At 40.3% G+C, this 22,906-nt stretch overlaps 1 protein-coding gene across 3 annotated transcripts; it reads left to right on the top strand.

The window, feature by feature from the left end:
* Positions 1 to 9,575: 9,575 nt before the first annotated feature.
* LOC308399482 (ras-related protein Rap-1b) lies at positions 9,576 to 21,234 on the top strand. 3 transcript variants are annotated; one of them, XM_080886778.1, is made up of 8 exons: positions 9,576 to 9,664; positions 13,588 to 13,657; positions 14,694 to 14,762; positions 14,862 to 14,918; positions 15,000 to 15,140; positions 16,300 to 16,443; positions 17,457 to 17,545; positions 17,702 to 21,234. In XM_080886778.1, exons 2-7 carry the CDS (start codon positions 13,601 to 13,603, stop codon positions 17,541 to 17,543), a joined length of 555 nt encoding a protein of 184 aa, XP_080742904.1. In that variant the 5' UTR covers positions 9,576 to 9,664; positions 13,588 to 13,600; the 3' UTR covers positions 17,544 to 17,545; positions 17,702 to 21,234. The 3 variants fall into 3 exon arrangements, with proteins under 3 accessions (XP_080742904.1, XP_080742902.1, XP_080742903.1); XM_080886776.1 differs by having other exon boundaries at positions 17,457 to 17,549; XM_080886777.1 differs by having other exon boundaries at positions 9,583 to 9,664; positions 13,585 to 13,657; positions 17,457 to 17,549.
* The last annotated feature ends 1,672 nt before the right edge of the window (positions 21,235 to 22,906 follow it).

Here is a 22,906-nt window from a genome sequence, read left to right as displayed (position 1 = left end):
TGCCAAATGACATGAACCCTCAACAACAGTAAAGTTAAGTCTTACTCCACCTTCTTTCAGCTCATCTGGAAACCCAACACAATACGCATGTCTAATATGCTGAAAATTAACACTAGCTGATCTGGTTTGATAAGAGTTCTATTAGATTATCAGCGGCTTCTTAGGATCCATGTGTGGGTCTCCAAACAGACTTTGCATAAAGTGAATTATTTCTGGCTCTTTAAGCTGATCTACCCAGACCCTCTATTACAATCTACCTTTGGTACAGTTTTATTGTGAAATCATTCGTTACAGATACCCCCTCAGCTTCAGTCCTGAGTACAAACGGTACACTGGGGTTGTAGCTATCGTGACATCACCTGCTCATCTCTGAACTTCTGAAGCATTTCTGCCATCACCATCTTGGTTCTAGGAAATTGGATGTGATAAGAAAAGGCTGGTGTAGAGCACTACGTGACAAGAATTTACCCAAAGCAAGCATCTCATAAACTGAGTGTTCAAAGAGGTCCAGCCAGAAAGTCATTTTCCCAGACTTTTTGCAGCTGTCGCCATCTGGTAGTCTTCAGTTTACAGCACTTCTACATTGACATAATTTTTCCATCTTGGAAGCTACAATGCTGTGATCTCTGTCACTGCCATCAAATCCTTGAATATTTCACTCTCCACAAAAAAGACTGAAAACTGACTAAAGTCAAAAATATAACCAAAGTGTGTATTTGCAGCAGTTTAAATTAAAATGTCAAATTAACAATTGACACACAACATAACATTAAAATCAGTGTGTATTCGATGTATACCCCCCTAAAAACATGATGACCTCTTTAAAACTTTCAGTTCACTCTGAGTTTTTTTGTTGTTTTTTTTTTATTTTCAAACTTGTGGCGGTTGACTGTAACTGCTTGAATCGTAAAATGTTCAGAAATGCGGACCTGGATTTGGACTGTTTGTAGGGATTTATCAAAATATCTGTACATAACTGAAGTTATGAGAAGACCGCCATGAGTGTTTTCAGTTTAGTTAGTGTAGTTTTTAGCAGCAGAGGGAGCCAGAGTTCAGGTCACAATATAAACCCAAGACCTAATTGAATGAACAGTTACAAACAGGAGTCTTAGCTCTGTTTAGTTTAGTTTTATGGTCAGCCTAGATCTGCCTAAAAAAAAAAAAAATACTGTCTTAGACGAGCCCTGGCTAGACAGAACAGGCACTATGCAATAATATAGAGACTTTGGACCTGCCATTCATTAGCACAAACATGAAACATGTATGCTTCAAAAGCATCAACATCAGCTCTTCTCTGACAGCATGGTTGGAGTTTCTAAAAATGACTGAGTCTTCCCGTGGAAACGTAGATCCTGACATACTACAGAACAATAATATGATTAACTTCCCAGATTGGAGTTGTAAAGGAATTAAATACTTGAAACATATATTTGAAGGAACATACTTTATTATGTTTAACAGATTAGTTATACGATATGGGCTTAAGAATAGATAGTTAGAATATCAACAAATTTAATCTATAGTAAAAAAGAAAGTTAAGCCTACGCAAGTCAAATGACAAACACCACCAAGTGTGGTACAATTCCTTAATCTGAAAACCCCAAAATTACTAAAATATGCGGGGCACCCTCCAAGTAGATGGATCAATCTCCCTTCCTACTGCAAAATGGGAGAGGGATCTATCAGCCAGCTCAGACCAAAACATCTGGTCTCACATATGTTTAAAAACCTTTACATTGATTAGAAATGCTCACATTGTCAAGGGAATACACCTGACAGTTACACCCATGTTCTGTCCCCCAGTTCAGAGGTTTTGGTGCTGGATATGTGAGACTTCTCAAAGTGTCTGAAATGTAACATTCCACCCTCCCCTTCAGTTTGCTTATTGGGCAACTTAGATGAATACAGTCCAGATGGCTCTCACTGCCTAATGCTTTGCTAAGAAGACTATCCTCATGAACTGCATCTGGGGGTTCCCTAGGGGTGGGTTTCTTTGGGGGCTGGACATGAGAGCTGTGTTCCTGACCTGGATGAGGCTCTGGTGGCTCTTGGGTAGTGATTCTCTGGCGACTGCGTATGGCAGGGCCGGAGGAGCGTCTGTGCTAGCGGACGTAGGTTAAAGGCCACGCTGCTCCTGGGTGGGGCCGGGCTTGGGGACTTGGCGTCCTGGGGGTGCACCACCTCTGGGCTGGCGTTCTTGGTGGGCCTGGGGGGCTTGGTTCCTGGTTTGGTGTGTCACTGGGGTTGTGGGTTGGTGCATGCACGGGGCCCTGGCCCTGGCATGGGGGCCTTCGGTGCACCGGTGGAACTGGAGGCCTATTCAGCTGGTGGCGAGGTTGTTATTATCTTTTGCATGTGATCTCTGCTCTTGTGGAGTCCACTCTGCAGATTGGGGGATCCAGTAGAGGTGGAGGATGAACTCAACCTTGGTGTCTATTGTCTTATGTAGTCTGAGAGTTGACTCAATGTTGGGGTGGGTGTAGTTTTTCCCCTGGGGTGGGGTCAGCGCTCTGTGGGACTTGGTGATGCTGCTGTTGTGGGCCCCGGCCTGGGCCCCCTGACCTTGGTGAATTTCAAGGAATGGGGGTGCCTATGGGGGTCAGTGGGGGAACTTGCAACATGAAAGGGGTACTTTGCCTCAGTTGGGGGCTCATGGGTCTTGGGTCCCTCGGCCCGCTGCTTAGGTGCAGCAGGCTTGTCGCCATGGCCCCATGGGGCAGGGCTGTACCTCCCCATAAACACTGTTAGATACTTAAATGGAGAAACCTTATGAATAAGGTGCTTGCGCACACAGGTGTACAAATGGGTAAGCATAGACGCACACTATCTTGTCTGCTGCTGCCTCTAAACATATCATGTATTATTAGTCCTGTATGCTCCATTTAATATTTATTATTTACTGTTACTACTTATGTTGGTTGTTGCTGTGTTTTCCCTCCTGTGTTGTTTTTGGGAGGATTTTCAGCAGGTGTTTAAGCAGATTTTCAGTGTTTTTTCTCTCTATATATCCCTATTCTTCTCACTTTTTCTCTCCCTCTCCTTTGAACTTACTCTGCAACGTTTCTTCCCAAATCATCCCAATAAAAATCTAATAAAATATGAATGAATGAAGTGGACTATCATAGCAAAAGCTGCAATGGTCCACTTGGGAAAATAAATCTGCTGGGCATTTTTTTGGCCTTCAGACAACAACTCTGATTGGTACACTCCCGGACAGGAAAGGCAAAAAAAATCCCCAAGACCCGAGTGAATGAACCATTACAAACAGGAGTCCATGCTGGGGTCAGTTTAGCTTCATTGTCAGCAGCAGGGCTGTTGGGTCTCACCTGTTTACCCGGCGTGCTGATGTCATCACAGATCCAAAGGTGAGAATCAGAGGGCCGCACTCTGATTGGCTACTGAAATGAGGCAGAAATTCATTAGCAGGCAAACAAACAGGATGACGCTGGTTCAGCTGGTCTCCTAGCAGCAGCTGAATTGATGAGTTTGTATTTGTGTGTGTGTGTGTGTGTGTGTGTGTGTGTGTGTGTGTGTGTGTGTGTGTTTTAGCCTGGCTGATCATTGACATGCTGATGATTTTTACCCTTTGAAGTTTAGTAATTTATTCTGCTCAGACAGACCCCCGCCTCAGCACCAATGAGCCGAGAAGTAAAACAGCTCCAAGTCAGAAAAAACTTCCTAAAAGAAAACTATTAATAGGAACAGAGGAGACAGGAAATGCATACAAAAGCAGCACAGCAGACTCACAAATCAAAATGACAAAATTAAAAACAGCATATTTCATAAAAACATAAAAATTTAACCTCAGTTTGCTTCTTTAACTTTGCTTATTTGGAGACAAAAAGAATATTAGCTAGCATGAAGTTGTTCTGCAGCACGTTTGTGTGTTTGATGACTGACCAACAAAGCAGGATAATTATTCGTACATGTATTAATATTATTATTGGTGCTCATCAGAAATTAGTTTCTATTCCTGAGCCTTTCCCTGAGGTCCAAGGGATCTTCCAAGAATGAGGAGCCTGTTTCCCAAAGATCTGATTGGTCAGTTGGTGGTGTGTTTACACCTGTTGATCTCTTGTCTTGAACATCACCTGCTTTGAAGCAGCTAAGGTCTGCATGATGAGTTACCCTGGTGGTACAATTAACTACACAGCAGCCATATTATCGGTCAGATAATGTCATTAAAAATGAGCCTAAAGGCTCTTGTTGTCAGCTTCACAAATCTGGGTGGATATTTCCTCCTGACATTTGCACACAAAGCTCAACTACAAGAACTCACAATAAACGCTCTTCATAATTTAGAGTTAGAAGAATACAAATTTATGTATCAGGCTTAATTGGATGACATATCAATGTTTTATCATACAGTTTCATTTGGAACGGCAGTGAGGTTAAATCAGTCTGAGGGAGAAAATGCTCTGCTGGCTCAGTAGTGTTGAGTGGAGCAGGTGTGACAGTAATCCTATATAAAAATAATAATAATAAATCAAAGGTCAAAGGTCACCAGTGAAAGAACAAACAAATTACAGAGCAAACTGTGTATTAGGGGGTGTGTGTGTGTTACTGGCATGAACAGCAAAACGTGTCAGAGCGTGTTGGAAGTACGCCTCAACACACACACACACACTCATGTTTCCATCATTTCATTCCAGGACTTAGACCAAAACATCACCTGAATGATTCACCTTAAGGCGACTTTTTATGATGCATAGTCAGATTTGCTGTATTGCCACACAACATGAGTAACACACGCAGGCACGCACACACACACACACACACACACACACACTGTGTTTACTACAATCATAGATACAGTACTGTGAAGCCACACCCAAACAGGAAGGAGTCACCAAGAATAGAGTTGCCCTCCACCCAAACAGCTTCCCTTTCACTGACACACACTTCCTCAATGTGTGTGTGTGTGTGTGTGTGTTTAGTAGCCTGAAAGCTCTGGTGCAATATGTAGAGTTCTTCACACACAAATGTAATCCGGCTCAGTCATCAACGATGATGCAGCACGGGGGGAGGAGCAATGTGTTGGTATTGGGGTGATTGTTGTGTCAAAGCAAAGGGAAGTCCAAATGAATTTCTTTAGTTTTAAATTGATGGAAATTTTGATTAATGTTGTCATATTACAGCCAAAAACTGTTTGAAATATCAGTAGTGTGCTCAGGAATATCAGCAGGTTGTTCTATAGAGACATACTCATAACAAAAAAACACAAAATGTTATTCGTGGTTAGAAAAAGATGACATATAAAAGTCTCCATTTTGACTTAAGGGTATCTAAATGTCCCTTTTTCATCATTAATTTATAGATTAAACAGGAAGAAGATTGTTTAATAGAGGCATAATAATAATTTAACTTTTTAATATGCCAACTACAAACTTTACTATTGTTATTTATGGTGGGTATTATTAATATTAGTTTCCAGATTTGATGCTATTTCCATATCGTTTGAATTGTAAAGGACAGAGGTGAATGTAGGTTCAGAGTTTTAGAGGGGCTCAGCCCCCAGTCATAATGTCATGCGTATAGCACCTTACAGTTAATATTAATGGAATATACCACTTTCAAATGTAGTCAGCTCTTTTCACATTTGCAAACCTTATTTCAATAAATAAAAGCAGTAAATTTAAAAGCAACTTAATTTTAGTTATCAATCTTCAATCAAAGGCTCAATAGATCAGAATTTTCCAAAGTAAAGAACAACTTGTGAGGAGAAAGAAGAAACATGCATTGTGTATTTTCAGTCTCTTAACCACATAGAAGCAGCTGACCAGATCATTAAGCACTTAAAGCAGCACAATTCAACAAAGAAAGTGGAAAATCACACTACCACTCCATACACCTCAACATGAAGTAAACTGATAAGACAGCTGCTTTTACATTAAAGATTGTAAATTCATACAAACCCTCCTTTTATTATGCAGAATCAGCACAGAGCATCAGCATGTAGCCCCAATTCATAAGTGGAGAACAGATTTGTAGTCTGTGACATCAGTGTAGTTTCAACTATCGTTTTATGCCATGTTTAGAGTGATATAGATCCTGTCAAATTCTACTACTCACGTCAATAAATATGTTCTTTCGAACATGCACCATTTTCAGTGTGCTGCTGGAAAGCACACAACGCATCCATGAAACGCATGTCAACATATTTGGTAAAAAAAACAATAATCATTTAATTTCAATTCAATTTTATTTATATAGCACCAAATCACAACAGCAGTCGCCTCAAGGCACTTTATATTGTGCAGTAGATACAGAGAAAAACCCAACAATCATATGACCCCCTATGAGCAAGCACTGTGGCGACAGTGGGAAGGAAAAACTCCCTTTTAACAGGAAGAAACCTCCGGCAGAACCAGGCTCAGGGAGGGGCGGGGCCATCTGCTGCGACCGGTTGGGGTGAGAGAAGCAAAACAGGATAAAGACATGCTGTGGAAGAGAGACAGACATTAATAACATGCATGATTCAATGCAGAGAGGTCTGTTAACACATAGTGAGTGAGAAAGGTGACTGGAAAGGAAAAACTCAATGCATCATGGGAATCCCCGGCAGCCTACGTCTATTGCAGCATAACTAAGGGAGGATTCAGGGTCACCTGGTCCAGCCCTAACTATATGCTTTAGCAAAAAGGAAAGTTTTAAGCCTAATCTTAAAAGTAGAGATAGTGTCTGTCTCCTGAATCCAAGTTGGAAGCTGGTTCCACAGAAGAGGGGCCTGAAAACTGAAGGCTCTCCCTCCCATTCTACTGTTAAATACTGTAGGAACAATAAGTAGGCCTGCAGTGCAAGAGTGAAGTGCTCTAATAGGCTGATATGGTACTACAAGGTCCTTAAGATTTAGTCACCTGGTTCTTCTTCTTTCTCTCCATCTTCCTCACTCCTCCATTCCATACAAAAACATTGTATACAACTACTTTGATATCAGTATAATAGAATATTTAGTTATGTGAGTCATCAACAATAAATGTGGGAAAAACAGAAGCTGAAACTCTAGAATATTTTGCTGTTACATGTTGCCTACGTGTCCACTGTTATCTGTTTATTTCTGCTCTCTCCTTTTCTCTCCCTCTCTATCCTCTTCTCTAAGACTGTGTGCCGTCATCCAAAAGTTAAATGTTAAACTCAGTTGTTATCAATATTACGCAATACCGGTCATGTTTAACCATATGGGAATTTACCCAGATTTATTTATTTATTTGGACAGAGATCTTGCCCCCCCCCCCCCCCCCCCCCCCCCCCAAAAAAAGAAAAAAAAGTTCAGCACAGAGTTACCCCGATGTGCAACACTGGATAGTTTTCACTCTATCCTGTCTGCAGTAGATGAGTTGGGATATATAACATTAGAAGACAACATACTATTGCTACAGTTATTTTTAGGGATGCTGTAATTAAATTTAAGGGTGCTTGAGCACCCCCAGCAAAGGACCAAGAGCACAGCCCTGGGGTACTCCACAGCTCAAATGCCTCTGATACCACATGGTCACATGGAAACTTTTGGTAGTTTCATCATTTTCCATGATTGTAAATACAAAATCTTACCCAGTGGTTAGAAAAAAATATAGAAGTCTGTATTTGAATTACAGTGCACAAAAATGTCCCCTTTTCATTATTCCTGTGCAATTTGTACATTAAACAGGAAGTAAATTATGTTATAGACGAACGGTGATTATGAAAATGTTAATAATTAGTGTAGACTTTTTTATTTGTTGTTATTAGTGGATATTAGGGCTCTACGGTTGCTGTATTTGATAACATTTATATAAAATTTGAACAGTAAAGGCCCAAGAACAGAGACGTGGCAGTTCATTTTTAGCTAGTGAATATTTGGCAGTTTCATTATTTTCTGTCACTTTTAGAATGTTGTTGTTAATATACTTAAACAAAACCCATTATGGATGCCAAACAATCAGATGAAAGGAAAAAAAGTTTTTTGTAGACTTCAATTGGTTAAAAATGTTTGTAAACATTTCTGACCTTTTACATATAAAAAAAAATACAAAGATTGTTCTAAATGAAACAATTGATGGATATATTCCCACTGAAATGTTTTCACAATTTTATCTTATTTTATCTAAAAACCTGACCTGTATATGGATCCTAATTGGACTGATGATGACATGCTGACAACATTGACAACAACAACAATAGAAAACTGAAAGTGTTTAATGTGACTTTATTGAAATAAAAGCAGAAACCACAGAGAAACAGAGGTTCTGTTTTACAGGAAACAGGAAGCAGCTGAGAGCGAGGCTGAAACGTCACAAGAAAAAAGAAGAGGGGTCTTGAACCAAAGCTGTGACGAAGCCTAGGAGAAACCGGAAGTAAATGCAGTCTACCTTCAAAATAAACATATAAGCCGAGGACAAGAGTGGAGAAAGTAATTTGGTTTGATATTAAATAAACGTGTTTTGAATGGCTTCTAGTGAGTAAAATACAAAAATACAAAGTCTCATCAAATCATACTAATCTTCAGGTTCATGGTTACAGTTAGTTAATGTAAACATAACATTTTTGTTTGTGTTTAGTTGTTAATCTAGCTGTTCATAACAGAATTTAAATTATCTTCTTGTGCTAGTGCATTTATAGACATTAATTTGTTTTTATTTCTTAGCTTATTAGCAATAAAGACTTCTTGACTTCTTAGCTGGTTTCTTCACTAGTTCTATATTTTTAACTATTTATTACTAGTTAGTTACCGGGTATTAGTTATTTGTGTTTTGTATTTTTTTTTTTTTTTTTTTTTTGCTTATGAAGGTGTCTTTACTTTGAAATTCTGAAGAAGAACATCAGTTCTGTGTTGTATTATATTTATTTCATTCTGGCTGCTTATTGTCATTTTGTTTTGTTTTTTTCAATTATTTTCACACCAGTAAATTTATACAACTTTTTCTCAGCATTTTGTACTCAATGCTCAGAGGAAAGCTTTATATTGAAAATACTGACATGAAATGCCTGTTTTTTGTTTCATGCTGAAAATAATTGCCATGCTATTTATGCTTGAATCATATTTTTAGTTCATTTAATTCAAGGCTCACTTTTTAAAAAAAAAAAATTGTAGCTTTCAGCCATAGCTCACTATCATGGCCCAATTCAAGTATACAGAGCTACCTGCGGTAGCAACACCTTGTAAATAAGCTGTCACTATTTGTCATTAGAGGTTTGATTCAAATAGAATTCCAAAATTATATTTCTTTATTTATTAAGGTATATAAATTTCCACTTATTTAATGCTATTTTTTCCAAATCGTTTTTATAAATAAAATATATCTTATGTTATCTTGTCTAAAATAAAATATAACAACAGAGATATCTTAATAATGTATAATGAAATCCAAATTATTAGAAATTAAAGTACGAATAATATGTTATTTATATTTATTTTATGACTTTATGATATAATAATATGTAAAAAAAAAACCTCAAGATGAAGCAGAATTATATGTTTAAAACTACAATTTATTTCATATTTGAACCAGTTTTTTAACGTCTTTTATTTTGAAAAGTCGAACAGGAGGCTCTTGCGTTCGCCGCGTCGAGCTTAACGTCAGCGCGTCGGGAGCAGGAGGGAGCGGCTCTGGTCGAGCGACGTTCACTGCGAACAGGAGAGAGAGTGAGCGGCGGAGAGCGCAGCGGAGCGGACGGGTGGATGACTGTGAGTACTGCTTCTTTTCTCCCGTTTCGCGCTTTTACCTCTTTTTCCTCGCTTCCCCCTCCTTTTTCCTCCCTCTTTCATGTAGATATGAGCTAGCCTGGGTCGAACCGGGAAATGTCCCGGCTAGCAGGGACGGGCGACAGGCCGGTCGGGAGCCGCGCTGGGCTGGGTTTGCGGAAGCAAGCGACCGGCGGACAGACAGACGGATGGACGTAAAGGCAGACAGACGGACGGCGGCTGTCCTGATGAGAATACAGTTTATATCAGACACGGGCTGACTGCTTCACGGCGTCACGGCGGCTGTCTGTCCGTCTGTGAGTCTGTTTCCGGTCTGTAGAGCCCGAAGTCCGCTTCTGCTCGCGTTTTGTCTCCGCTCTTCTGAGGCAGCGGGGCCTGCTTGCAGAGCTTCCCGGGTAGGGAGCATTGTGAGGCGGCCACAGAGCTGCGGAAGCCCCGTTGCTCTCCCGGAGGCAAAAAAAAGAAAAAACGAGTGGAAGTGATTGATGAGAGGATGCAGAGTTTGGGAGCTTGAGGGAACCTGCAATCAAAGCCAGTTTGGTTGCACAGACACTGCTTGGTTTTATTCCTCTCCTGTTGTACTGCCTGTCAGCAACACACACACACACACTGAGTATTGACAGGCCCCACCTAGTTCTGCTTGACTCAGGGATCTGTGCGTATTGTGAGTCCATATTTCTGCTCTGACAACTTCACTTTAGTAGATTAACATTATTCGGTGATTGCTGGAAAAAGCAGAAGTGCCCACCGAGTGAGCAAAATACTGAAATATAAGAATAAAATGCAGGTTTCAGGTTGGGTTGAACTGTGTGTATCTGTGCAGTGATGCTCTGGTAACTAAAGATTAATGTATTTATAGCCTATAAATTAAGGCCAGCAGTCTATGTTGATAGCAGCAGATCCTCTTTTTGTTCACATGTAAACAAAACAAGCAGGAAGCACTGACGTGAAGTATGAAGTTTCAGGTTAAAGTCTTCCTTTCAGTCAGCGTTTATGTGGTACAATCACAATACAACATAAAAGCCCCAGTGACGCCTCATTTTACAGTTATATAATAATTTGCTGTGTAGTTTGATTGTTGTTGTTCATGCATTAAGTCTGAACTGGAGTTAAACTTAAACAGACCCACAGTGAGGGTTCATTTATAAGGAAATACACTCATAGTGTGCAGAAAGGGCAGTATTTCTTTTTTGAAATGTTACAAATTTGGACTATAAGGAGATATGGAAGCTTTCTTCTTCTGTGTATTGTTGGGACATGACTGTGTGTTGCTTTCTCCACAGACTGTGTATAAAAGATGGTGAAGGCACCATCGTTTGTGTTTTGTGGTCGTTTTGGAGATATTATTGGAGTCCAGTTCACAGACTCCAATTAGCTGAAGCCACCTGCCTCTCCATCTTTCTATAGCAAAAACAGTGTCTGTTCGATATTAGGGAAACTGCAGCTTTTTTGGTACTTCAGGTTAATTTTCCACGTCCCGAGGTTCCTGTTTGGCACTTCCTCTGGGTTTGATGCCTGTGGGTGTGCCAAACCAGGTTTAGGCAGCCTGAGCTGTAAAGACAAATATTTCATGAGCAGCAGTGTTGGTAAGAGCAAATCAGCTGATATTCTTTAAGAAGTTTAAGAGAAGAGTGTGTCTATTTTAATTTGCTCACTTTGCTCTGACCCAAAAGTGGATAAGTGGAAGTATATGGATGGGTTATGAGAGCTTTTTAAATTAAAGTACTTTCTAAACCTTAGTTCTGATTTATTGGAAGCCGTGATGATCTTTTTCTTCCTGCTGTTGCTGTGTGTCTGTGCGTGTTTCTGTAACGTCTCATTATATTTCGTCATAGCACAGCATCGTGAAGCATGAGGGGGAAAGTCCCGATGCAGGTGCTCTCCCGCAGAGGCAGGTTTGTGACAGGCGGACTTGTAAATGTCCAGAGATAGGGCTTCAGGTGTGATCGAAGGGTTTTAGATGTTTTGGCTCATCCAGCTTTCCCCTTGATGGCCTCACCTCTGCTGCTCCAGTGAGTTACTTCTTGCGAAGCGTTGAACCCGTCTGGACTTGCTGCAGAGCGTTGTAGTGAGGCAAGCCTGTTCAGACCCTCAGGCAATGAAATCCATTACTGCTGATGCCTTCACTGACAATAGGGTAGATAAAACCTGAGATTTGAACTCCTCCCAGTCTCCACCTGATCACTTGTGTGCATTTAGCGCATTTATACAGCTGTCGTGACTGGAGATGGAGACATTTAACATTTTTAGGGTTTTTTAGGGCGTTTTCTGTGACCCATACACCACACTAGTTTTTATTTAAAATATGAACAAAAGCCCTGAACAATAAAATCCACTGGGAGTCGTTCTCTTCTTGTTTCTTGTCCCCAAAATAGAATAGATAAACTCTGAAAATAGGATTTGGGCAAAAGTTTCAAGCAAGAGTACTCACTGAGTGTGATTAGTCACAACAGGAGTCTTGCAGTGACTTAAATATATAACTACATGAAGACATTAATAGTCCTATTATTTGAGATAACGGATTTACCTAAAAATTGTAAACACTTGTTGCCTCCAAAATATTAAGCAACTTTAACTTAAGCTGAATGTTTGATGGTAACTTGTTTATCATAAGTGTTTATTCTCAGATTGGTTACCAAAATAAAAGCTTTAAATTTAAGAAGCATTTTGTCTTGAGTTAGTCTTGTCTTAGGTCAGTTAAGAGTATTTGTGACACAGTATTTACGTTTTTGTTGTACACTTCACAGTTACAGAAACCAAACTTTCATGCATGCGATTCTTCTTTTATATCCCTGCAGCCTCTAAAATTAAAGTAACAACTTCTGGAGACCTGATCTAACATGGTTTCCAGGTTGCAAGACTTTTATCCTTCTTTTAAGTCACCTTTGTTCTGATTGGCTGCCCCTCGTAAAGAGAATGTATGAACCACAGACAGGATATGAGATGGGTGTAGCCAGTGTTACATCACCAGCTGATCAGTGAAGTCTCGTAATGAAACCTCAAACTCGGTAATGAAAAAACAGAAGCCTGTTTGTGGCGAGGAGCCGCCCCCTGGTGGTCAATACATTTCTGGTTTTAACAGCAGGCAGGTTGAGCTCTGGAGCCTGAGATGATCAGATTAGGGATATCTGCACTCTATGACATCACAGAGATCCGATAATAGTGGAAACTGTCTGAATCACAGTGTTTAGAGTGCAAGCTTTTGGCTCATGGGGCTTATTTTTACATATGCTGACCTTATTAGAAACTTGGCCATGCTTAATATGAACATCCACCATCGGAGCAGGAGATATGTGGCAGGGTATAAGGGTCGACTTTAAATATTAGATTACACCTGGTGTTACTCACTTATAGAGTCTTTTCTGGCTGTCAGTTAGTAGCTGTATTTGTGTTGTTTACAGGCTGTGATGGTAAAATTTGAAATGGTTTTAGGGTCTGTAAACACATCGTGTCAGCGGGGGTCCTCATGAACAATCTTAAACGTGTGTGTATTTGGGTGTGTGTGTGTTTGTGCATCGTGTTGCTTCTTGTTGCCGTGACAGTGAAGGTTTGCACACACATGGCGAGGAATGATTGGTATGCATCCACACACTGAGACATGAACGCATAGCAACAGTAACCAGGAAGGATTCAATAGCAGTGACATCACCACCAGCTGTGAGATCATGTGACTCCGCAGTTTTCAGTAACTTACCACATGCATGCTGGGTAATCATTATCTCCCAGTGAGGGGCAGGAAGTTTTCATTTGTGTGTTTGTAATTGATGGTGTTACATCTCCAGGTGCATCATAGGAGGAGGTGGGGCTTACTGTAATCCTGCTGTGTGATTGGTAGCTGTGACTGGATGTCCAATAGCGACCTGTTAACGGTCTCCTCCTCTGTGTTTGTGTCTCTCACCCAGCAGACAGACAGTCAGGATGCGTGAATACAAACTGGTTGTTTTAGGATCAGGAGGCGTCGGCAAGTCAGCTCTGGTAAGTAAAAAAAAAAAAAATCCACGTTAATCAGCTGTTTGCATTAAAGTGAGAGTCTGATGTTATTCTATTTAATGTCAGTGAGTGCCAAAAATAAAATGTAATCAACACTGAAATTATCCTGCTGATGAGCTCAGAGCCACATGGCAACACCTTGCACTTTATTTTAACTCAAATATTCAATGTCGATTAATCCGCTGCTGAAAATAGTCCCCACCAAAAACTAATAAAGAAATAGAAAAACTGAAAATAAATACTTGTAATATGTATATAAACCCCCCACTGAAATAGTGACAAATATTTATATAAAATATATGAAAGAAAAGAAGAAAAATAGAAGAAAAATAAATAAATTATTATTTTTTAAATATTTAAAATAAATAAAAATTGATAAAGAATGAATAGGAAGATAGAAAATATATTTATGAATACTGAATAAGATAAAGATTAAAGATAAAAAATACAATATAAATAGACAAATAAATAATATAACTAATTATATAAAGATATAATAAAACTTATATAAAGATAATTATATTCAAAATGTGTGTATGAAAGACTAGAAAAACAATTTTCAGTCATTATGTTTTACAAAACTTTATAAGAAGAGTCAAAAATTAATAAGAGGTGATGTAACGTTGCGGGAAATTGCGTTTCCTGTTCTTGCACTAGTGTTTGTATTATTCATATACTGATTTTTGTGCATTCACGTTTGTACATTGAGGTAAAACTGTGTTTGCAGCTTTGGGACTTGCATGGCTGGAGTGCTCCAGTGCAGATTCCTGTGTAAATGGCTGCACAGTGATGTCACTGTGCTTCGTTTTTGCGCTGGCCATCACTGACACACTAACACGGCGGTGTCAGTCACACTACAATGAAGTGCTTTACTCCCCATGATATAATGGAGACGTGTCACAGTGTCACATTAATTCCGCTCTAATGACTCCCAATGGGGAGCTGAACAGAGCTCCATTAACACTGCTGTCCTACTTCTCTTTGTCCCGCTACTCATGTCCGTCCGTCTGTCCATCTCCAGACTGTCCAGTTTGTTCAGGGAATCTTTGTGGAGAAATACGACCCCACGATAGAGGACTCCTACAGGAAGGTAGGACCTCTTCATCCTCACACATTTTTAGAAGCATCTATAGTTTAATTAGTTTTAGTTATAATCCACAGTTATGATTCATTTCTTTTGTTTCTGCAGCAAGTCGAGGTCGATGGACAGCAGTGTATGCTGGAGATCCTGGACACAGCAGGAACAGTAAGACCTGGCTCTGTCTACATACTTTTGACCATGAGATGTGCCTGACTGAGTCCTGACCACCTGTCTGTCTGTCTTTAGGAGCAGTTCACAGCAATGAGAGACCTGTACATGAAGAATGGCCAGGGCTTTGCTCTGGTTTACTCCATCACGGCTCAGTCCACCTTCAACGACCTTCAAGACCTCCGAGAGCAGATCCTCAGAGTGAAGGACACGGAAGATGTAAGAAACCACAGAACCCTATACTTTGCCTAAACTCACCCTAACATGCAGTTTTAAGTCATGGTTTCAGTTAAGTTAAGCACTGAAGCTCCTCTTAACGTTTTCTGGAGCCTTCTTTGTCAGATGAAGGAGTCTGTAGCATAGTTAAGGAGCTCCTGAGTAATTTGTCCGGTTGTAGTTAGTCAGTTGCTGATGTTTGTATTTAAAACTCTTGTTTCTTGGCTCAGAGGAAGTTGCCTAGAAAACCAGTGGAGAAAGGGAGAAGTTTCTGGTGGCAGCCAAAAATAGTTTACAATGATATAAAAATGTAATTTGAGATAAAGCAGTTAAATCTGAGTTTAAGAGGAAGTGGACTCTATCACCTCCACATAATCCTGCTGTCAGGCTTATGCTAAGCTAGCTAACTGACTGCTGATGGGTGTATGTGTAATTTATTCTCATGAAACAGAGGTCACTTGTTTTAACACGCCACCATCAGCCAGCCTGTGTGGAGGCCTTTAGCATTGCTCCCCCTGCCAGACATGAGTTACATTACATAGGTTCCAAAAAGTTTTATTTTTAATCAGCATCTAGTGGAGAAAGAAGAAAATAAAAAAACTGCAAATTTGCAATTTAAATGTAAAAGAATAAAAAAGCAAATTTGTAATTAAAAAAAATAGAAAATGCTTCTAAACAAGCTTTTAAACAAATAAAATAAAACAAGCAAATTAATTTATAATATCTACATTTAAAATGAGAATAAAACAAAAAAAATGAATTAAAAAAGAAAGTATTAATAAAAAGAAAACATTGTTTTGTACAACATTTTTTAAAAACCCAATATTTTTAATATGTTTCAAGTTAGAAATGTATTTATATTAACATGAATTTAAGATTCTGCATTGATTTAGTCAATAAAATCACTGAATAAAATTTCAAACATGATGATTTTATTATGAAACAGATGATTTACAAAATGGATAAATATAAATAAAAAAATTAAGGAAACATACATTCTGACTTCACGTCAAACGTTACAGATTTTTAAAACCAGATGAAACACTGATGTCCTCTTTTCTGGTTTTCACATGATTTTTCTCCCGTTAAAATAATCCAGTGATCATCTTTGAATGTGCTGCAAACAGCTGTCTGAATGTGAGTGTTTGGTGCGCCACTTTAGGTTCCCATGATCCTGGTTGGAAATAAATGCGATCTGGAGGTGGAGCGTGTGGTGGCCAAAGAGTCAGGCATCGGTCTCGCTCGCCAGTGGAACTCCTGCGCCTTCCTTGAGACCTCGGCCAAGAGCAAGATTAACGTCAACGAGGTGACAAAACACACCCACAGCAAAGTTTACACAGTTACTCAGAGCTGTATTTAAACCTAAATATCTTTGGGCTTCTGAGTTTTGAGCACCATTGATTCGGCAAAATGATGTACACATCATCTGGAGTTTGTAAAAAACTGAAATAAAGCTTACAGCGTGCAACACGAGAGAATCACTGTGATGTGTGCGGTCCTGGCTCAAAAACGCTGGAAGCTGTAATAATACAAACATCAGACTATTCCTCCAGAGTTTTTGTCATAGACAAAGAAAAAATGGATTTCATTGTTAGTTTCAGACATTTTGAAGCCTTAGCATTTGTGTTTCAGCTGCTGCTCTGTTGGTTTTGGGGATATGAGCATTTTAGGACTATTATAGTCTAAATATGCATTTAGACTCTTTCAAACCATCCTCTCTGTCCAAAATGTGTACATTTGAAAGAGGAGTAAAAGAGGCCATTTATGTCCACTGTGAGCGACCATCTTTGAACAGAGGCAGTGGTTTACAACACCAACTGTCTGGCATCTATAATCCAGTTTTGAGATCCCTCCCAGACGCCTTAACGCCCACTCACATCCTGGGCCATCTGACCTCAGGAAATCACATGATAGGGTGGGGCTAGGTTTCACAATGAGCTCACCCAAAACCTTGGCTGATTGTGACCTACACCCATTTTCACACCTTGGCTCGTGTGATTAGGTAGAGGATCATTAGGGGGTCCATTGTCCCTCTTGGTGGGTTACTCCCACAGAGCTTAAATCTGGGAGTCTCCACCATTTGACCCTAGAACTGAAGAAGCTTCTCGGATGAGAAGCTTCTCAGAGGTGAAACGTCTTCAAGCCACTTAAAGAAGTCCACACACTTTTCTTTCCAAGCTCCTTAGATTACGATGACCTGGATGACTGAGAACCTTCACAGACACATTTTTAAGTAGTTTTTGGCATTTTATTAGTAGTTTGGGGAATGTTTGGCAGTTTTTGGCAGTGTAGGTTTCATTTCTTCGTGTTCGTTTGCAGATCTTCTACGACCTTGTCCGACAGATCAACAGGAAGAGTCCCGTTCCAGGGAAAACCCGCAAAAAGCCCACTTGTCAGCTTCTCTAATGGCAGGTAGCTTCTATTGTCCCATGCGCACACACACACACACACACACACACACACACACACACACACACACACACACACACACACACACACACACACACACATTGAGTTTATCACACACGTTGTTGTTCACACACACTCTGGTTCTCTGTGTCCAGATTCCTGCTCACCTGATAACCAACCAACCAATCACAGGACATCTTCCAGCTGGCCACGCCCCTTTAACACAACCATGTCATCATCAGCATCAGCCACTCTGTTACCATGACGATCTCTTCTCCCATCCTTCATCACACTATGTAAAGGAGACTGTTGCCTTGGAAACATTAAAACAGAACATCAAAGGACTGCTACGGTGGTGGCGATGATGATGATGATTCTGCTGTTGCGGGAATGCAGGGGCTTGATTTAAACTACGGTTCCCATCATGCTCTCTGCTAGTCTGTCTTTGCAGTGGGGAGTGGCTTCTTGCTTTTTTTTCTTTTCTTTTTAAAAAAATTTAAACTTTTTTTTTCCGTTTCTTTCGCCTTATTGTTTTCCGGCAGCCCTGAGCCAATCACACGCAGTGTGACCGTCAGCTGTGTCGGCATCGCCGCGGTGATGACGATGACGCCGACACGGCTGACTGTGTGTGTGTGTGGCTTTGGTGAAACCTGTGGATTCATACAGCGGTTATTATTACAGTGATTATTATTATGATTCTTTGTGAAAACAATTAAGTCATTTTATGTTTTTGATTTTTGGGGCGGGAGGGGTGGGGGTGGGGGTGGGGGTGAGGCAGGGTTGGGGGTTGTAGCAGCAGGTCAAGAGGTTAGCTTACTGTGCTGATAGCAGTGCCGTAATTAAAATTAGCCTAAAGTTAACAAACTGGGCGGAATCAGGAAGAATATAGATATAACGGGAAGATGTTAGGTGGCTTGTTGCCATAGCAGCATGGCGAGCTGACTCCTGATCTGCTGCTCAGGGCGGACATGTTGCCTTTTTGACAGCAGACTCACACTGGTCCAGTACCTTAACTCTGTGTGTGTGTTTGTGTGTGTGTTTGTGAGTGTATGTGAGCTACGTAACAACAGTGAAGCAGGCCACTTTCTGTAATGATCGTTTTTTGACCTGCGCGGTTGAAACACTGAATTATTGGTCCTTTAGTCACTTTAACTGATAAGATATTAAAGGGGGCCTGTCATGCTCTTTTTCAGCTCTATATTATTTCCACTAGAGCAGTTTTACCTGATTTAAAAGTAAATTAATGCCCTTACTGTCCTTTCCCGGCCCTTTTTGGAGCTTCTGGGCTAATCTGCTTAAAATGAGCCATTTTAACCCGTCGCTTTAAGGACATCCCCATCCCTGAAAGCCCGCCTTCTTCTTATCGGTCCACTGATGGGAGCCTGCAGAGGGGCAGCACCAAAAACAAACTGAAGCCTGAGCTTTGTGTGTACAGGTACAACTTTCACACGTTTTCATCCCATTATTTAAAACTATGGCCATGTTTAAAATAAATATCTGGCATTAAAGTTTAGAAAGGAGTACCAGGAACATATTAGGGAAAAAATGTGTTTGTATTGTCAGAATAAAGTTGCAGAATGATGTAGGTATTTCAACAATAAAGTCAAGAGTTTGAGAATAAAACTGAAATAAGATTTTAATTTTAAAAAAGTCAAGATTTTGGAAATAAGGTCAAAATTATGAGGAACAAAGTAAAGCTTATGAGAGTCAAGATTTCAAGAATAAACAAAAAACTAACACAGCATAATCGGTCCCCTTTAAGCTTCTGATGGATGGATTCCCAAATACAATCAGGATAAGGCGGAGTTTCTTGTATTCTTGGTACGTCGTGCTAACACTTTAGCATGCACCGTGCTGAGTAATACTTAAATGTTAAATTGTTAGCATCGATAGATGGAGGTGTTTTCTTATCAGTTGAAGAACAAACTTAAAGTCTCAGTGTTTCAGTTTAATAGTAGCATGGCTGCAGTCCAGCCGGAGGGGGTTAAACCCACAGAAAAAATCCTTTGAATATGTGTTTGTGGGCGTGGTCAGCTCACGGGAAACGCTTGCTGGACCCGTGACCTCTGTGAGTGCTGCTGTGCACAGTGTTGTACTATCAGCAGGGTACTGCTGTCAGTATTCTGGGTCTCCTCCAGTGTCTTCAGTCATGTAGCATGTTGATGTTTCTGCCAGTACCGGGTCTGACCTCCAGGAGGTGCTGCTGCAACAGTTTGCATGACACGAGCAGAAGCTTCCGGGCCAGAGAGCCGTTTGTGGCTGCGGCAGGCCGATCGCCAACTGTTTCTTGCAAGCACGTTATGATGATTCCAGCTTTATTCTTGTAATATCAACAGAGGAGGGGCTCATTACTGCCTCTGTTGGTCGTAAAGCAGAAAACACCTACTGCTGTTATTTCTGAAAGCTGCAGGTATAATAGGTGTTTCTGTGTACGCCACAAGGGGCAGCGCACAGCACCTTTTATAGCCAAAAACAAACACGGATTATAAAAAATACACCCCATCGTACTCTTGATAATGTTTATAAGCCACTTTCATGACAGTTTAAAACAATATGAGGCCATTTTTAAGTATATTTTATCACTTCTCCTACACAGTATCCATAACTGGTGTATTAGCAGTTAATGACTGATGATTAATGATGATTAGCAAGCATATTTAGTTACATATAATGGTGTGATTATGTTTATTTTAACTGTTTATTCACATATACATTGTGCATTGCAGTGTATTCTCAGTGTTGGAAAATATTTCTTCATGTATCAATAGAGACGCTTCATATTATGTATTCATTTATGTGATTATAGCTGATTATGGTTATGAGTAATTCATTAAGAGGGGAAATGAGGTGATAAATGCTTGAAATGTCCTTTAATCTGTTTAGAACTGCTTCAAAGTGAGTTTGTTAAGGGTTCTGGCTTTAAAGCGGGAGTTTCATCCTCAGAAACAACTTTTAGTCATTTCGCTGGCCAGCCGTGGCTGCACTCTGACCTTTCGGGCCTTCGCCAAGAGGCTGTGGTGCCATTTGTCATTTCCTGTGACTTCTGAAGGCGTCAGTGTGGTTTAAGAAGAAGAAGAAACAAGTCTGATGTTTTGGAAAAAAGTTCTTTAGATCTCTTAATCGTGTGCGAATCAACAGAAGCAGCTGTGTGAAAACACGAGAAAGGGAGCTAGGCCTTATTTTCACACATCTGCAACGATGCTGCAGACTGAAAAGTAGCTGCAATTGTTGCTTTGAAGACGCGAAGCCAGGACTGAGTGTTTGGACAGAAACAGACGTGTGTTAAAGTCTTTACACACTTCATTTAAAGCGCACTGAGGTCTTGACAGCTACAGTAAATAGGTGCAGATGGTAACACTTCACTTTAAGTGCCCGTATTTGGCATTTAAGAGCAGCATGTAAACATTTAATAGAAGTGGTATTGCTGTACGGCAGCTGTAAGCAGATATGAACATGTAAATGTGACTAAAAGAAAAATCTGACTACATTTCATGTGTTTAAGCATTAAAGTTCACTCTTACAGCTGCATTACAGTGTGTCACAGACCATGTGAGGCACATTTACATACTTCACTCTGCTTTCCAGTCCTCAATCTGATGTGAGGTCAAAGTGACCATGGCAGCCACAGCCGAATGCAAACTGGAATGAGCAGTTCACAATACGAAGAAATTATTTTTATTTTTTTTTTCTCAGTACTGATATAATTCTGCTTCTTTTTCTCTGTATGGCATGATGACCAGTGAAATGTAAAAGAAACCAGTTCAACCAGTGATGTATCAGCTTTGAAAAAATAAAGGAAAAAAAAAACCACCCAGTAAGCTGCTGGGAGATTAAACACTGGTGCTGAAATGGTCTGAACTGGTTTCTTCCCAGTACGGAAACCCACAGTGGCAGCGGGAGGCAGGGGGAGGGGAGGGGAGGGGAGGGGAGGGGGCAGTGAAGCCAAATGTAAAGTTAAAAACTAAAAAGCCTTAAATGAATAAAAGTGGTGCAATTTTGTAACAGCAACCTGTGATGTGGAGTCATTCTGAATTTCAGCCACTCGTAGAAATCAAACGGCGCAAATCACTCGAGCTCTAGTTACCATCTTCAAAGATCTGTGTCGACGATTGAGCTGCAAAACCAAGAAATGGTCACTGGGACTTCTTCAGCATCACAGACAAGGCTGTGTCCTATCTCTGCTCCTCTTCTTTGTCACCCTGAAGCTGTTTAGAAAGGCCTCAGCGACCTGGACTTTGGCCTACACCTCGCTTTGCACAAACAGGATGAGATGAAGCTGCCAGGTATGACAACCAAGGAGCCACTAAGATGGACATTAAATACTCAGAGAGCACTTCCTACTACTGGACATATTCAACCAGTCACACACACTCACACTCTGATGGATGCACCAGGGGAAACTCTTGAGTTCAGCATCAGGAACCATCCGCCAATCTTCCAACTGGTCTACCACCTGAGCCGCATTGTGTGCGGATGTGGAGGCAGATGTTGGGGATCTGCATCAAGAGCATATATGTCATGGCCTGAAGTTGGGGAGTGTGCATCAGTGTGAAACATGGGAAACATGGGTATTGGAAGGTGGCAGCTGTGGGAACTAGAAGCTTAGTGTCATAGAATTCATAAGATCTAATACTTCTATCACATCTATCACATCACCACCAAAGTGGTGAACAAGTGGTTTGTGTAAACCCCACATTACCGTCACCCACAGAAGACCGACTGATCCGTAACATCTTCAGCGTGAAGAACCATCAGATCTGGTGGTACTGAGATCAGAATCTCTGTTTGAAGATTAATGAATGAAATAATATATGCTTTAATAGATTATGACCTGAATCATTAGTGATGTCAATGCTGTCAACTGTTCCTGCATTATGAAGCCTAAACATTACCATCTTGTTCACTTTTGGAGCCTGAAGTGAACATAAATCATTGTAAAACATAATTCTCTGCAAAGCTGTTGTTAAAAAGAAAAATGTTAATAGAGGCAGCATGTTTTTTTTTAACCAGGCTGTAGGGTGGATGGTTTTAAATGGGAGCCTCTGGTGGACGTTGGAGGAACTGCCGGTTTTGTCTCTTCAGCACTTGCTTCAGCTGGATTTAACGTGTCCGTTTCTGTTTCTATATAAAATACCAGATGTCTATGCTGCATTTCGACTTTTCCAGTAGGAGAAAACTAAACACCATGGTATGATTTTTCACAGGTGAGTACCTCCTGTGGGACATCTCACTGTTAAAATATCACAATAAATAATAGTCATTTTAACCCGACTAAACTGACTTAAATCTTGGTTTACGTAAACGAAATAATTAAAATAATGTAACCAGGAAATTCATGAGAATTATATTTGTCTGTTGAA

Source organism: Rhamphochromis sp. 'chilingali', assembly GCF_963969265.1.
Source record: "Rhamphochromis sp. 'chilingali' genome assembly, chromosome: 7".
Lineage (NCBI taxonomy): Eukaryota > Metazoa > Chordata > Actinopteri > Cichliformes > Cichlidae > Rhamphochromis > Rhamphochromis sp. 'chilingali'.
Note: the sequence above shows the minus strand (reverse complement) of the source record. Positions and strands in the feature narration are given on the sequence as shown.